At 40.5% G+C, this 16,392-nt stretch overlaps 1 protein-coding gene across 18 annotated transcripts in view; it reads right to left on the reverse strand.

Annotated features, from left to right (window-relative positions):
- The window catches only part of LOC5571289 (septin-7), a 293,920-nt gene that overhangs the window by 129,839 nt on the left and 147,689 nt on the right, over positions 1–16,392 (reverse strand). For 16 of the 18 annotated variants that reach the window (XR_002499424.1, XR_002499425.1, XM_021840159.1 and 13 more), the window contains 2 exons: positions 13,854–13,964; positions 2,244–2,664 (listed from right to left, as the gene is read on the reverse strand). Coding sequence is in view for 16 of the 18 variants with exons in the window: in XM_021840159.1 (XP_021695851.1) it covers positions 2,244–2,664; positions 13,854–13,964 (532 nt within the window). In the remaining 2 variants the exon portion in view is untranslated. The remainder of the gene's footprint in view (positions 1–2,243; positions 2,665–13,853; positions 13,965–16,392) is intronic. The other 2 variants (XM_021840174.1, XM_021840163.1) reach the window with 1 other exon arrangement.

Here is a 16,392-nt window from a genome sequence, read left to right on the forward strand (position 1 = left end):
CGATTATGCCAAACTATACCCGATAACGGACCTAGTTTTGATGAAGAAACGGAAAGAATAATCAGATATATCACTCAAGATACGTGTCCCATAGCTCTGTCGTTACAAGAAATAGAAAAAGCAACTTATGCTGATGAGGAACTTCAAGAGCTTATCAAATGGTTACCATATGCAGCTCGACGATGGCCTAAAACATTAATGAGATATAAGAAACTTTCAAACTGCATTACTACAAACCAGAAAGTTGTGATGAAGGATAACATAATAGTTTTTCCTAGGGTATTGCAAAAGCAAACGTTGGTTTTAGCACACGAGCCTCATCTTGGCATATCATCAATGAAACGACGGCTGCGATCAAAAGTTTGGTGGTCTGGAATGGACTCCATGATTGAACATTTTGTAGGAAATTGTTCAGGATGCGTTTTAGTTTCGATTCCGGAGACACAACCAATCACACGAACAGAAATACCAGAAAGACCATGGATGAAAATTGCAATGGATTTCATGGAAATTCCAGGAGGGCACCATTTGTTGGTTGTAACTGATTATTTTTCTAGATATTTAGAAGTAGTTATCCAAAACTCCATGACAGCTAAACTAACAATCACAAAACTAAGAGAGATATTTGCACGATTTGGATATCCTGAAGAAATAGTTTGTGATAATGGCCAACCATTTGCGTCTGATGAGTTTTCTACTTTCTGTAAAACAAACGGAATTGAAATAAAACATTCTGTTCCATATGCATCAAAATCAGCGATGCAATGGGTCGCGATTGAAAATGCGACCTACAAGACTTCTTACATGCGTATCGATCAACACCACACTCAGTTACCAATTTCTCTCCTGCTGAACTCATGTTCGGTTGGAACTTGCGAGATAAGCTACCACGATCCACACGTAAAGTAAACTTCGATCAAGCAAAACAAAACGATGCACGTATCAAGGAAAAAGGAAAACAATATATTGACGAAAAACGGAATGCAAAACAATCCACTATCGATGTTGGAGACTTGGTAGTGGTAAAGAACTTCATTCGAAAGAATAAACTATCTCCAAATTTCAACCCTCAAAAACACAAAGTAGTCAAAAGAGAGGGGACGCGCCTTCATTTGGAAAACCTTGAAACAGGTGTTTTATCCAACCGACATGTTAACCATACAAAAAGGATTGGTAATCAAAACCCATTTAGGTGTTCAAAAGAAGGAGATAGAGGTATAATCTAACAATTATTTGATTATTATAAATCTATATAGATATATTCCTATTCAAATATTGGTATAAAATGTATTTGAATTTCAGATGTGATTTCAAGCCAATTGCCATCGAATGAAGAAAGACGAAAACGTCAATATCCACCAGAGTCCAGAGTAGCCGAATCAAAAAGACCAAAACGTCTCCCTAAGCATTTCCAAGATTTTGCGTTATATAATGTAGAAAGGCTTTAATCAATAATCCTTGTATTTACACTTACTATTTCATTACACAAGATGTTAATTATTAGAAAAAGGGAGAGATGTAGGATCGCAGTATTGATTGTTATACATTGTCACATTGGTTCAATAAATATTCATTCTAATACTAACACTAAAGCACGAAGGACGTTTCTTCACACAAGAATGACGAAGAACGAAGCTTGCATGTCACCTGTATTAGATTGCAAAAAAGTTTGGATTTTTTTTCTTCATACTTGCCAAAATGGAAGATTTCTCCTCATGCTTCCAAAACTCAACTTGTATTTTCAGTCCACATAAACCAAAAGCTTTTTATTTGAACCCTTTTAGTACACATGTTGTCACGATAAGAGAAGTTAAGTTAAGTATCTAGGACGCATGTTAAATAAAAATGTAACTTTCGAAAATCACATTGAGGGCATTCAAGCTAAATGTAACAAATACTTATTAACACAATTGAAATTTTAACTTAAGAACAAGCTTTTGATTTTCAAACAGATTTTCAGGTCAGCCATGTACCAATATGGACTAGCTGTTGTAATACCAGCAAGAAAGCTCTGCGAAAGATTCAAAATACAATTTGGAAAATTATTCTGTAGCTCCTTCCCTGGAGTAGTAATATTCAATTATATAGAATATCCAATGTTGAAATACTCGAAAAACAAAACATCTATAAATTAAAAACAAAAATTCGTTGCAAACTTCTATTGCCACGATAAATGCTTTATATATTTAAGTTATGTTAATTATCATGTGCTTAAACAACCCAATGCATTCAGGGAAACTTACCCACAACCATCAGCGTGAACTCGAAGCCCTTTTTCACCGCCTTCCGGTACACCTGATTGGGCAGGTTTGCGAACCCGACGTACCCGTCCAGCTCCTTGGGCTTAGATTTGACCACCGGTTTTTCCTTCTCGTGCCGTTCGTTCAGAATTTTGTTCGAATCGTGATGTCCGTTGTTCTGCAGCAGCACATCGTGGTGGTTGTTGGCATTCATGATCGCCTCGCGTTTTTCTTTTAACGAAATATTGGTTAAACTGTTGGCTAGCCCGTTGACGCTGGTGCCATTGCTTGTGACGCTGTTGTGATTGTTGTTATTGTTGTTATTCATGTTACTGACGTTAGATCCGAGGGAACTGTTAGTGGTATGCGAGTTTAGTGAATGCTTATCGCTGCCGGCACTGTTTAGATGCGATGAGCTGTTATTCTGTAATGAGGGAGTTGGAAAAGAACATAATCGTGAGAAACTAGTTCTATTACTGTACAGATGGGGCCGGTTTGGCGGTAGTAGAGGAGACAAAAGCGCGGGTTGTTCGTTCCGATTGCTGGTCGACTGGCAAGGCTAGCAAGATTACGGAATGCAGCGATGCGTGTGTGATTGATGGTGAATGGCTAGCAAGATGCTAGGCGTTCTTATCAGAATCAACAAGTGTGTGCTTATGGACATAAATGATGTTGCATGTAGAACAAGATTGCGCAAGCGTTTACGTTTCTTGTACAAGATGACGAGGAGAGCCTTTCACAAGCCCATTGGTGGATTCGTTTTCCCAGACAGACAAACATTTCCTTGTATGGCATTATCTACAAACGGAGATCCCTATTCGTGGATTGTTTGCATTTCGCATTAACAATCTGAATTCATTCAAAAAAATCGGAAAAACGATTCCCGGAAAATTGCTGACAAAATCATTACAAAATATTTCAAAGAAGTTATTACTGTATTCTTGGTTTTGGTTAAATCTACAAGAATTACATATAAGAATCACATGGAAAATAAATACGTTTAAGATAATATCCCGGTTGGCAAAGATTTTATAAATACCGTTTAAATTCACCATTAGCTGAATCTATGGGGAAATTCACGAAGCAGTATAAGAAAAAAATGGGGGATCTGATTTTTTGTCAAAATGTCAGAATGGTCTATTGAGATATATTCTGGAAAGTCACCAAAAAATGCTTATACAGACTCTACAAGAATATCTTCATGATTTCTGCCACAAAATCTCAGGTTACCATTTACACAGAGGTTTCCTCAAATTTCACAGATAAAACTGCTAGAAAAGAACACTACATTAATTTCTTGAAACTTTTTGTAATATTGCTTCTTGAAGCTTTTTGTTATATTGCTCACAATCAATACCAAAAAAAATAAAACAAAGTTTTCGATAGATTTGCTTTCGAGTATTTCGCTGCTATAGTATAATATTTTAATGTTCAGGGATTTTATTAAATTGTTTCCATGAATTCCTATATGGTTTCGCTAAAAATTGCCAGAAAATCCCATTGAAAATTGCAATTATAAAAATTTTACTTGTGATTGTTTCAAACCAACTCCTGAGAGCTAACAAGTTCTTTCAAGGATACCTCTAGGAATCTCTTTTCAGATGGACTTCTCAGGGAATTTCAGATGAAACAAGCACTTTTCCAAAAGTTTTTCGAGAAACCATCAAAGATTTTTTTCATCAGGAGCTCTTCTTCAACAATCCAGTGATTTCTGCATGAGTTCTTCCAAGAATGAATCGAAAATTTATGTTGAAGTTTCACTGTATGAATTTCTGGAAGAATGTCTGGAATAATTCCTGATGTATCCTGAGAGGAATGCATTTTTGAATAAGTTTGGAAGAATCTCGAGATAAAAATATTAAAATAGTTCCTAGGTAAATCGCAGGATTATTCCCTAAAGAATTGTGTGTTTTTTCATGGTAATTTCTAAGCTTCATAATTTTGGTTTTACTACCACTGGATCTCCGTTGCCTTTTCAGTACCGTGAATGTCAGTAACTGGCACTGAGGATGGCAACAAGTAGTAGTCGTATATGTCAGAAGACAAGCAATTAATCCACCCTTATCTAATTAAAAGGAACAGCACTCAATTATTTTTTCTTTACTTCATATTGACGTTAAAAAAGAGGCACATTTCTTGAGTTTTAGTATCGAAACATTATGAAATGATTCCTAAAATATTCTATAACTACCAAAGAAGAATCATAATTCCTAAGCGATTTAAAGAAGGAATGCTTTTTATTAATGATATATATTATTAATGACTTATAGAAGCTGTGATCTCCCTATAAACTTCCCTATAAAGCTGTGAAAATCCCTATAAACTTCCCAGTATGTTCTTGGCTAGAATTCATGGAACAACCAATGAAACAATTTTTTTTTGTGTTTTCAAAAAATGTTCCTCTAACAAGGGAAGGTCACGATGGTGTTACACGGGGTTTTCAACCGGACTATTTTTGTTAGATTCTACATGTCGAAATATGAAAAACCCCAAAGCCTTTCGGGTGATGGACCAGTGGTGTAGCTAGGAGGGGCTCTAAAAGGGGCAATTTTGTACGTATATTGTATTATTAAGCTAATTGGAAATTTGACAAATATATTTGTTTAGTAATTATTGTGATGTTAGAGAACAGAATTGACATTGATGTATGTTTAAAATGTATTTTTTCCATGCCATAGGAGCAATCGGGATGGGTTTCTTGTTGGTATACTATTTCAATAAAACCAAATTTGTTTTGGTGTCCATATTCCATGTTAGTTACGCCAATGGCATAAAATACATTACAGTCATACATTAATGTCAATTCTGTTCATAGGTCGGTAGGAAATAGTTTTTTTGCAATTTCTCATCGTAATAGGCTGTTTTTCATCACGCCAGTCTGACGGTTTACTTTCCTGCACTGTAGTGCGAGAATTGTCATTACGCAACTGAAATCAGTGCTGTAATGATGCATTACGCAACGTTTTCTCATTACGAAACTGTTTCGAGTTGCGTAACAAATCATAGCACAACAATTTTTCAGTAATTGTAAAATAATGGTGAATACATTCCGATATAATTTTTGATACCCGCAAGTGGTCTTCTACGAAATTGCAAAAAATGTTGTACGTAACTCGTTTCAGAACTCGATTTTTACAGCACTCGTCGTAATTATCCCACTCGGCAAGCCTCGTAGGATAAATTTACGACTCGTGCTGAAAAAATCATCATTCTGCAACTTGTTCCGTAAACTACTATACCAACACGTTAAAATCATTACCACACAAATTTGTCAACCTGAAAACCAACAAGAGACAGACGTGTATCAACTGGTCCCTATTGTTGATATAATTTAATCACGACATATCATACTGTATTGCGTCAAAGCACTCAACCAAACAAAAGGCCAAGCGTCCCCATCCAACAACTATCGGTTTCCTCATCGTCTGACCCGACTCGAGGAATACTCCAGCTGTACAGCTTACTTGGCATTCTATCAATGCCAATTGGGGCGGCGGCGGCGGGCGTCCTGAATTTCCCTTTCAGCATCAATTGCAGAGTACCCGTCCGACGAAAGGAAGCATCTCATCGCCAAAAAGAGCGTCTCACACACATCACACACGTGCGCTTGCCGCCATCCAGCTCATGTCGAACACGTTTCAGTATCGTCTCACGGTGCTCCCCAGACCGTTTTTATCAGATAAAAATTGCATCAAATCTGTGCTCACCAGTCGAATTCCGTGGCTAAAATGCATGTTAAGCAAAATATAAAACAAATCGAGGGCGCGTTTTGTAGTTCCGTCCTTCTGATGACATAAATCCAAAATAGAATTTTGTAAATTCCAAAGATAACAGTGACATTTGCACGATGTTTCAGCTTCCTTAGTAGGTACTGGATTTCTTATTCTTGAGTCCTCAACACGAAAAGACTGAGTTTCTACGAAAAATCCGGATGAAACCTTAAACTTGATCATTGAAATTCATTTTGCTGTGTCGATTTCTTGATATGAGCAGCTCTGAATTGAGGATGAACGATGTTTTATCGAAACTTTGTCATCTGGTAGAACAGTAATCTCCGAATTGGATCTTGCAGACGTAATCTTTACAAATGCAAGAATGCAACACGATATAAGGTCTATTGAGCCTTACAAATCTCCAGCACTAATTCAAAACGGAGAAGACGTGTTGATCCCGTCTCTTATTGATATGTTTATGGCGAGGTTAAGGTTAGACTATGCTCCGTCTGTTTGGAGAGCAGTGAAAGTTATCTTTATTCCTAAAATTGAAAAGCGAGATAGAATGCATTCAAAATCATATAGACCAACTAGTCTCTCGTGATTTGATTAATCCAATATACATGCAGAAGTGTCTATTATCTGACTCTAAGTTTACATTCCAATCTGGTAAGTCAACCGTTACGGTACTTCATACACTTGGAACCAAAGTAGAAAAAACTCTTTCAGTGAAAGAAATAGCACTTTGTTCTTTCTTGGACATTGAAGGAGCCTTCGGCAACGCTTCTTATTCTTGAATTACTAGCGCAATGATGGAATTTTAACATGAATATCATTAACTGGATTAATAATATGCTTGCAAAAAGAGAAATCACTTCAGAGCTAGGGAGTTCGTCTATACCAGCAAGAGCTACAAAAGGGTGTCCCACTAGGAGGAGTGTTCTTACCTCTATCGTGGTCTTTAGTAGTTGACGATCTTCTAAAAAATTAAAAAAAGAAAGGTTTCGCAATTGTAAGATTTGCGGATGATATAGTCATTATTGTGAGAGGATCATTTCAGGAAGAATTCAACTGGCTCTCAACTTTACCCACTCTTGGTGCATTCTAAGAGGGTCTTAACATAAATCCTTCAAAAGTAGAAAGAAAAGGAAGCCTTTAAGCTTTTTTTTTTTTTTTTGTTTTTTACAAGGGGGAAATCTGCAAACAGATCCCCTGAGAAGATAACTCAGGGAATGCGGGGATGACGCACCAACGACGACCCGCTAAAACCAGCCTATGCACTGTGCATGAGCAATTCATTTAGAATTGCTCAAGTGGTGAACAGTGCATCGACATGACCCTTGGACTCAGACCCTCATCTCCCCGGAACCACCTTACGGTATTTCTTCGGGAAGGGACCAGTGCATATAGCACAACACGTGTAGCAGAAGTAGCCTAGGCAAACTGCTTCTCCTAGCCGACTTAAACAATGTTACAAGGGACCAGCCTCGGCAGGGCTAATCCTCTGCAGCCAACTCTTGGTCGGCGCGCCATAGACGCTGCAATTCTAACATAATATGAATGACAGCCGTAGTTACTGCATTCCAGCACTCGGCATCCGCACACATTCTCTCTATAATATTGTCGGGGGACGTGTCCCCTCCGCATGTAGTGAGCATGCGACCTCTCACAACAATGAAACGAGGGCAATCGAACACGACATGCTCCGCTGTTTCCTCTACACCAGCACAATTGGGGCACGCAGGAGATTCTGAGTGCCCGAACCTATGCAGGTACTGTCTATAGCAACCATGTCCTGACAGAAACTGCGTCAGGTGGAAGTTCACTTCCCCATGGCTTCTACCATACCAATCTGACACATTTGGTATTAGTCGATGGGTCCATCTACCCTTAGTGGAGTTATCCCATTCCTGCTGCCAGCTTCTGAGCGTTTCCTCTTTACACGTGTCGCGGACTCCTCTGGTACCCCTTTGGTTGAAGCATTGAACATCTTCCTTGATGATGAGCCCGATGGGCGTCATCCCGGCTATGATGCACACGGCCTCTTTAGATACCGTCCGGTATGCACTTGCTACTCTTAAGCACATTATCCTGTACGTGCTTTCCAACCGCTTTAGGTTTCTGTTCGTTCTAAGCGCTTTTGACCAGATTGGTCCTCCATACCTTAGTATGGATAGCGCCACGCTTGCCAGCAGCTTGCGTTTGCTGGCAATTACAGCAGAGCTGTTAGACATCATCCTCGAAAGCGCCGCTATAGCCGTAGATGCCCTTTTACAGGCATATTCAACGTGGCTAGCGAAGCTCAGCTTGTCATCGATCATTACCCCAAGATGCCTAAGGGATCGCTTGGACTCTATGGTGCAATCACCTACCGAGATAAGCGCCCGTTGCTCGGACCTGCGGTTGTTGACCACCACCACCTCAGTCTTGTGACGGGCCAGTCCTAGTTTCCTAGACTTCATCCACTCCTCAACCAGGGAAATAGAGTGCGCTGCTGTCAACTCTACTTCCTCCATCGATTCACCATAGACCACTAGGGTGATATCGTCGGCGAAGCCAACAATCTTAACACCCGTCGGAAGGGGCAGCCTCAGTACGTCATCGTACATCGCATTCCATAACAGCGGGCCCAGGATTGAACCTTGAGGTACTCCCGCGGTAATTCGAACGCTTTTCTGCCCCTCCTCTGTGTCATACAGTAGAATCCTACCATCAAAATAGCTTTCTAGAAGCTTACACAACTGCACCGGTACCTTGAGGCGGTGAAGCGCGTGTGCTATTGCTTCCCAGCTTGCGCTGTTGAACGCATTCTTCACATCCAGAGTGACAACCGCGCAGTAACGGATGCCGCTCCTTTTATGCTCGATTGCCACCTCAGCTGTTTGAACGACCGACTGGATGGCGTCCAGAGTAGATTTACCTTTTCTGAATCCAAACTGGTTGTTGGACAGGCCGTCCGCACTCTCCGTATACGGTACTAGTCTGTTGAGAATCAACCTCTCCAATAACTTGCCCGTCGTATCTAGTAGACAGATAGGTCTATACGCCGACGGGTCACCTGGTGGTTTCCCCGCCTTTGGTAGTAGCACCAATTTCTGTCGTTTCCATACATCCGGGAAGATTCCTTGATCAATGCAGCGTTGCATCGTGGTTCTGAACATGTCCGGATCCGTGTTCACTGCCGCTTTTAAGGCAACATTCGGGATACCATCGGGTCCCGGTGCCTTGTTTGACGCGAATGATTTCACGACTTCTGCCAGCTCTTCGTTCGTCACTCTCGCCACTTCTTCTCCTTCATCTGCCGCATACGGCGCTGGGGGCCATGGGCTTATGGGATGGTGCGGGAAGAGTACATCGATTATCGATCGCAGCAACTCGGGCGATTTCTCTTTGGGCGCTATGGCTCCTTTGGTCTTAGCCATTACCACTCTGTAGGCGTCACCCCATGGACTAGAATTGGCACTCTCGCATAGACTTTCAAAGCATGCCCGTTTTCGACTCTTGATTTCCTTTTTGAGAGCCAACTTTGCCTCTCTGAATGCTGCACCGCGTTCCTCTCTTTGTGCTTCTGTGCGTGCGCGTTGCATTCTTCGTCTAGCCCGAAGGCAGATTGCTCGAAGATTTGCAATTGATTCGCACCACCAATACACTGGCGGCCTGTTCTCTCTAGGAGGGGCTTTTCTCGGCATGGAAGCATCACACGCTCGTGATATCACAGCAACTAGCTCTTCACCGTTTAGGTCCAGAGTGTTTCGTTCGCGCCTCAGGGCTTCAGTGAATACTTCGCCGTCGAAGCGCGCTGTTTTCCATCCTCGGGCTTGGGTCGAGTTACATCGCGCTGCCTTCTGCCCGCCTGGTATTATACTATAGCGAATCGATTGATGATCGCTATGAGTATAACCGTCATCAACGCGCCAGTTCATGGTACCTAAAAGGTTAGGACTACAAAACGTCACGTCGATGATCGATTCTGCACCATTTCTGCGGAAGGTACTCACTGTACCCACATTTGCCAGCTCTACATTTAATGCGGCCAGGTATTCCAACAATAGCTGGCCTCTTTGATTGGTGCAGCGGCTACCCCACTCCACTGCCCATGCATTAAAGTCGCCAGCTATCACTACTGGCTGCCGATTAGCTAGTTCGGCCATCATCCTGTCAACCATGTGGGAAAATTCCTCAATCGACCACCTTGGGGGCGCGTAACAACTGCAATAGAACACGCCGTTGATTTTTGCTATCGCAAAACCGTCATTTGAGCTAGAGACTACTTCTTGGATTGGGTATCGTCCTGTCGTCCCTATAGCTGCTAGCTGTTGAGACCTATCCGCCACCCAGTTCCCGTTGTTGGCTGGTATGCGGTATGGGTCCGATAATAACACCACGTCAGTCTTGGTTTCCGAGACTGACTGCCAAAGCAGCTGCTGGGCTGCATCACAGTGGTTTAAATTTAACTGTGTTACTTCCGTTTTGGCTGCTTTGATACTCCGCTTGTGCCCGGACATTTGGGTCCGCCCGTTAAGTGTCCGTTGTCTGCTCTGTCGACACATATTAGGCACTTAGCGATTTGCTTACAATCGCTTGCCCTATGGCCTTCAGCGCCGCATTTTCTGCACATCTTACTTCTGTCGGGACCATTGCAATTCCACGACTTATGGCCCTTCCCGAAACACTTGAAGCAAACTTCAGGAGGCTGTTGTATGCTCAGCCGGCAAACCGACCAGCCTACCTTGAGTATGCCCAAGTTCTTCGCTTTGTTGGCCTCTGCGACCGGCAGCCTGATCGCCGCCACCTGGGTGCCCTGCGGGCCCTTTCTAAGGTGGATGGCCTTACTGGCTACGTCGATGTCACACTGCTCTTTGAGGGCAGCCGAGACCTCCGCTGCATCGGTGACCTCATCCAGATTTTTACACTGGAGAGTCGCTTCAGCAGTAAGGGATCTTACATCAACCTCGTCACCAAGTACTTCTTGTGCCAGTTGCTTATAGACTGCACCCTTTTCCTTGGCGTCCTTCTTTAAGACTAGGATCATTTCACCAATCCTAGTTCGCCTTATGCTTCGCACGTCTGCGCCCAATGGCGATAGCTTCTCTGTGCTTCGCATCGCCTTCAGAACCTCGGCGTATTTTGCTTCCTCCGTTTTGATAACGAGGGCTTCGCCTAAATTCCTACGTTTCGCTGTTTTCGGTTTAGCGCTCTCCTTGGGCTCCGTTTTCGGTTTCCTCTGTTTTTTCTTATTTCCAACTCGTATCCACGGGTACTTTTAGTTTAAGCTTGGAGGAGTACTAATGCACCTTAGTGAACAGGTTACTCACTTAGGGATAATTTTGGATTGTAAACTGAATTGGAATTTTCATATTGAGTATGTTATAAGTAAAACTATCAATTCGTTTTGGGCATGCTTCAGATTTTTTGGCAGGAGATGGGGCTTGAAACCAAAAATGATAATATGGATATACTCATCCATAATTCGTCCAAAAGTAACATACCCTTTGCTAGGTGTAGTGGCCACAGCAAGTAAAGCTGTCAAAACTACAACGTCTTGTATCCATCGCTATGTCAGGAACGATGCGAAGCACTCCGTCAAAAGCATTAGATGCTATTCTTCATCTGAAACCGTTGTACAACTAGAAGCTCAGAAGAGTTTTCTAAGGCTTAACAGATCCAATAAGTTTAAATCAGGTGGATACTTGAATTTCTCAACACATCAAATGTGGGCCAGTAATGACTATGCATGAAGACTGGACGAAAACTATGAACAACTATGATTCCCTTACAATATATGCGACACGACGTGTGCGGATTGGGAAGGCGGAGGTCCCAATGTTCTTCACAGATGGTACAAAACTTGGGATTCAAACTGGAATATACGGCCCTGGAACACACATTTCAGTGGCGATGGGAAACTATCCAATAGTTTTTCAAGCGAAGATTTTTGTTACACTAGGTATTTGTCATATTTGTATTAAAAGAAAATACAGACATGCAAATATCTGTATTTTTTTCTGATAGTTATGTCGCATTAGAGGCGTCGAGCGCTTTCAAATACTCATCAATACTTGTGTGGGAATGCTTTCTTTCATTGTGAAAATTGTGTCAAGAGAACTCAGTATGTGTGTATTGGGTTCCGGGATATAATGGCACTGAAGGAAAAGAAAAGGAAGAGGATCTTACAAAACAAGAATCAAATACACACTATGCACTAAATATGGAACTTAAAAACTGGGAACAACAAAGAGTGATGAGCAATTGGATGGTCACCGCGAGCCAAAAGATTTTTAGTTCCAAAAGTAACTATGACCAAAAGACTCTATTCTGCCCGATTGAAAAAAAACCCGTCAAAGCGCTTAAGCAGTTCACTTGATTCATAGTGGATAGTTTTTAGTTCTGAGGGTGTTGGATTTTTGAAAAAAGTCATGCTGAAATCCCCCACAACACTAAGCATGATTTTTAAATAATGATGGGCAGAAAGGTGATAAAATTCTTAGTAGGATTTACATGGTTCTAAAATTATTGTTTATGTTGTTCTCCCAAATGAATTTTTATTAAAAAAAAATTGGAAATGTTTTGGCCCACCGTGAAATATTATTGCTGAAATGTGTCCCGCGGTTCGAAAAGGTTGAGCAGGCCTGCACTAGGCAATAGGTCATTGATTTTAATGCAGATTATAAAATCAAGCTCTGCCAAGGTTACAATTGTGAGTTGCGTGGGACAAAATGATAATGGACGTTCTGTATTTTCCATTATTTTCGTCCAACTATTGCTGCGTATCCTGTCATTAACTTCCGATCATTTCACACATTACTGTCTCTGAAACAAAACAGTTTTTATGTGAAACGCACTCGAAAGGTATGTATTAAGGGGAACTTTTCAAATGCCAGTACTAAGCTTCACCAACCTTTACAAGTTGTTGTTCTGCAAAAATATTTCAACTACATGATCATATTCGCTACGTAGTGCCTCATACCACTTGAGCGTTTACACCATGTAATTACTACATGTCTTTGAACAAATTTAAAGATGATTATCGGTATTCGAAATTTGTTCAACTAGGTATTTTAAACTAATGTTTTTGACAACTGGTCGGTGTTTAATCAGACTGGACCAAGTGATTTGAGTGCTTTCAGAAAAACGTACTCCAATCATTCGAAATAACAAAATATTTCTCATAACTGCATTGATCATCTCTTCATCGATTTTCTTTTTAACTAATTACTCGGCCGGGTGACTGTTTTCAACTGATTTTTTTTTTGATTCAGTAGAAAGCACTCATCACCCTCCTTTATGCTGCATCGCAAAATGATTTAAACGTTTGATTTCTATGTACTGACTTAGAGAGAAAATCGACGAAGAGAAATCGATTAATGCAGTTACTCCTGTATGATACTACACGTACAAGAATTATTACTATCACTTTTCCAAGTCTTTATCGATTTTAATAAAAAATTTCAATATAAGTAATGGTGAAGAGCATTCGAGCCATCATGATATTTATAATATTAGTATTAAATTGAGCTAGATAAATCCAGAAAATAAACTTTTGCCCCACTTTACTCTACGCTTTGAAAACGGCGTAATTCATAAAATAGTTGACCTATCATTTCACCAATCTTCCCAGATGTAAAGTATACCTACAGCAACTAATTTCGAACCTTTGATGTGATTTAAATTTTGATATTGATGGTATCGAAAGGCCATAGAACATGGCTTAACTTCAAAACGGGCCCTACAATTAAAAGGATTGATTTGAAATTTCGAACAGACATGCAGTTTAGCCATAGAAATCGATTGGTGAGCACAGCTTTGTTGAAGATTTATTTCTGATAATAACGATCCGGGGAGCACCGTGACGTTGAGTGTCCTCTACCAACAGCAGCAAACAAAAGAGAAGCACACTTACCACTACGTTATTGTTCGCCAGGTTGAGATTTCCTAGTACCGGTGGATTTGGGGGCGGCCCAGACGGACTGTTGCTCTCCGATTTGAAGAACATTTCACGCTTTGACTGGAGCTGTAAATGAGAACAACGCCAACAGATATGGATCGAAGGCGAAAGAAGAAAGGGGAGAAGAATTAGCACACCCGGCTAAAGCCAATTTAAAGCTGCTGTTGATGTTTTCGAATAAATGAAAGGAAGAACACAGGCTCGTAACACAATTCATCCACCCGTGGCCTGTCGACTAGATCTGGTCTGGAGGGGGGTGGAAAGACGGTAAGTATAAGTGGTCTCGGGCTACTACAATACCATATGATGTTAGAAGGGGAGCAGGAGCGTCATTTCGAAGTGGGGAACAAGTGCGGGTAATATGTTTTAATAACAAAAACATGGGGTAAATAGAGCGATTGAAGTGTAGACGCAATACGGATCGGAGAGTGGCGATGATTTGCTGCTGTTCGACATGCAACCGTTTCGATAGAGTGCACTCCTGACACCACACACTGAAGAAGGAGTTGAAATAGCGGCAAATTTTCTGCATGGTTTTACGAAGTAAACCAAATATGAGCTGTCATTTTTAATTGTACACTACATCGGTTGTTGAATTAGCTTTTTTTACAAACAAGCACATTTATTGTTTCGAGTGACACGTCTATGACCTCGATCGAAACTGGTCTCTTTTATAGTCTTCGTCATTACAAATCTGTAAAAAGCCTTCCTAGTATCTTATTTAGACCCTGAAATCATTTTTTTTTTTTCATTTTTCAGCTTGCAATGAATTTTGGGGCAAAATTCTAGAGGCCCAACGAAGACCTTCAGACATTTTGATTCAGGAAGAAGATCAATTTTTTAGGTCAAATTATGGATGAAAATTTCTCAATGTGTAAAATAAATTATTTATCTTCGATTTCTTTACTGATTTTGTCAAAATAGCCCATATAATGTAACTATAATAGTAACTGATTACTCAAGAAAATTAAAGAAATTTATTTACCGAATTAGTCATGTCATAGTCATGAGATTCCATAAATACATGTTAACACCTAAAAGCCATTTTTCAATAAGATGTCTCACTGTTAACTCTTCTTCACTGTTTACCCTACACCCTAAGCCTCGAAAGAAATCCAAAATCAATATTACACACACAGGAAAATCCGTCGGCAGACGGACGCGCTCTACCCCACCAACAACGGATATAGCCGTGGAGGGTAAAATAACCATGAAAACTGCATGAATAAATTTAAATACCGCTCAGCTCACCGCTAGATATTGACAACAATGTAAAAAGGTCCGGGGGCTCTATCCCGGAAATGTGGTGACAAGACAGATGTAATACTGCAGTAACAATGATTTGTTGTGCCGGTGTGTGAATCAGGAACCGTTTCGTGACATGGATTTTGCATTTCCGAACCACCCCATCAGCCCCATTTACGTGATAAACATATAGAAGAGCTTTATGCGGGTCATAACAGAGCGGGACAAAGGTGCAATGTGTGACTGATCTTGATAGTGGGAGACTGCTGCCGCTATCTTCTATGTCTTGTTCACCATACTTTGGATTAAACTTTTATGAAATGGCTCGGAGCGATTCCAGTCATTCATTGATTGAAATATGTATGGGACAACTTTTCTGCAGTCAACTAGGACTCATAGCTTCCGTTTGATGGTACAGACTTGGATGGGCTGTTGATTGGGATCCATGTTTCAGAAGCTTTATTGGTGATATAAAGTTAGGTTTCAATTTCAGCCTTTTTATGTCGAATAGTGTTCTTTTTGAATGTTCAGTTTTCAGTTTTTTTACGTTTATCACATGGAAAATCCAGAATTTGTGACTGTACTATACTATAAACTAACCTTCAAAACGTTGAAAAAGGCAATTTTTTGACATCCACCCAACATTTCGTAACGCTTTTCGCATGAATATTCTACATACTTTGTATGAGTTTAAACATTTCGAGGGCACCCACCCATCCCCTTTGAATGGTCCCTAGTGAGACTGTTATTGTCCAAGAAGGCAAATTGGCATCGCATTTGCTCTTTCTAATGTATTCGAATCCTCTGAGTAGAATATCAACAGATAAAGAAAAAAAATAGATTGGAGTAAGTTGTACCTTTTAATTCCGCTCTAATTGCTTATCTTTGGCAGATACGCGTATTTCGACTACCGCTTGCAGTCCTCTGACACTTAAGAAGACTGCAAGTGGTAGGCTAAATACGCATATCTGTCAAAGATAAGCAATAAGGGCGGAATTAAATGGTACAAGGTACTCCAATCTATTTTTTTTGTTCCTCTAATGCATTTACTTTTTATATAAACATCCTTACTGTTCTTACTTTTTTTCAATGTTGTTATTAAATAAATCATAATCGTCAACTAAAATTCAAAAATAGTTGAAATGTAACATAGGACAGTATCAGTACTACCGTTAGTGCATGCATGATCAGCACAGCAAATGAATGGACCAAGATAAAAACTATCACTACTGAGAGATAGAGGAGGATC

The sequence above is a fragment of the Aedes aegypti genome, chromosome 2, assembly GCF_002204515.2.
Source record: "Aedes aegypti strain LVP_AGWG chromosome 2, AaegL5.0 Primary Assembly, whole genome shotgun sequence".
NCBI lineage: Eukaryota > Metazoa > Arthropoda > Insecta > Diptera > Culicidae > Aedes > Aedes aegypti.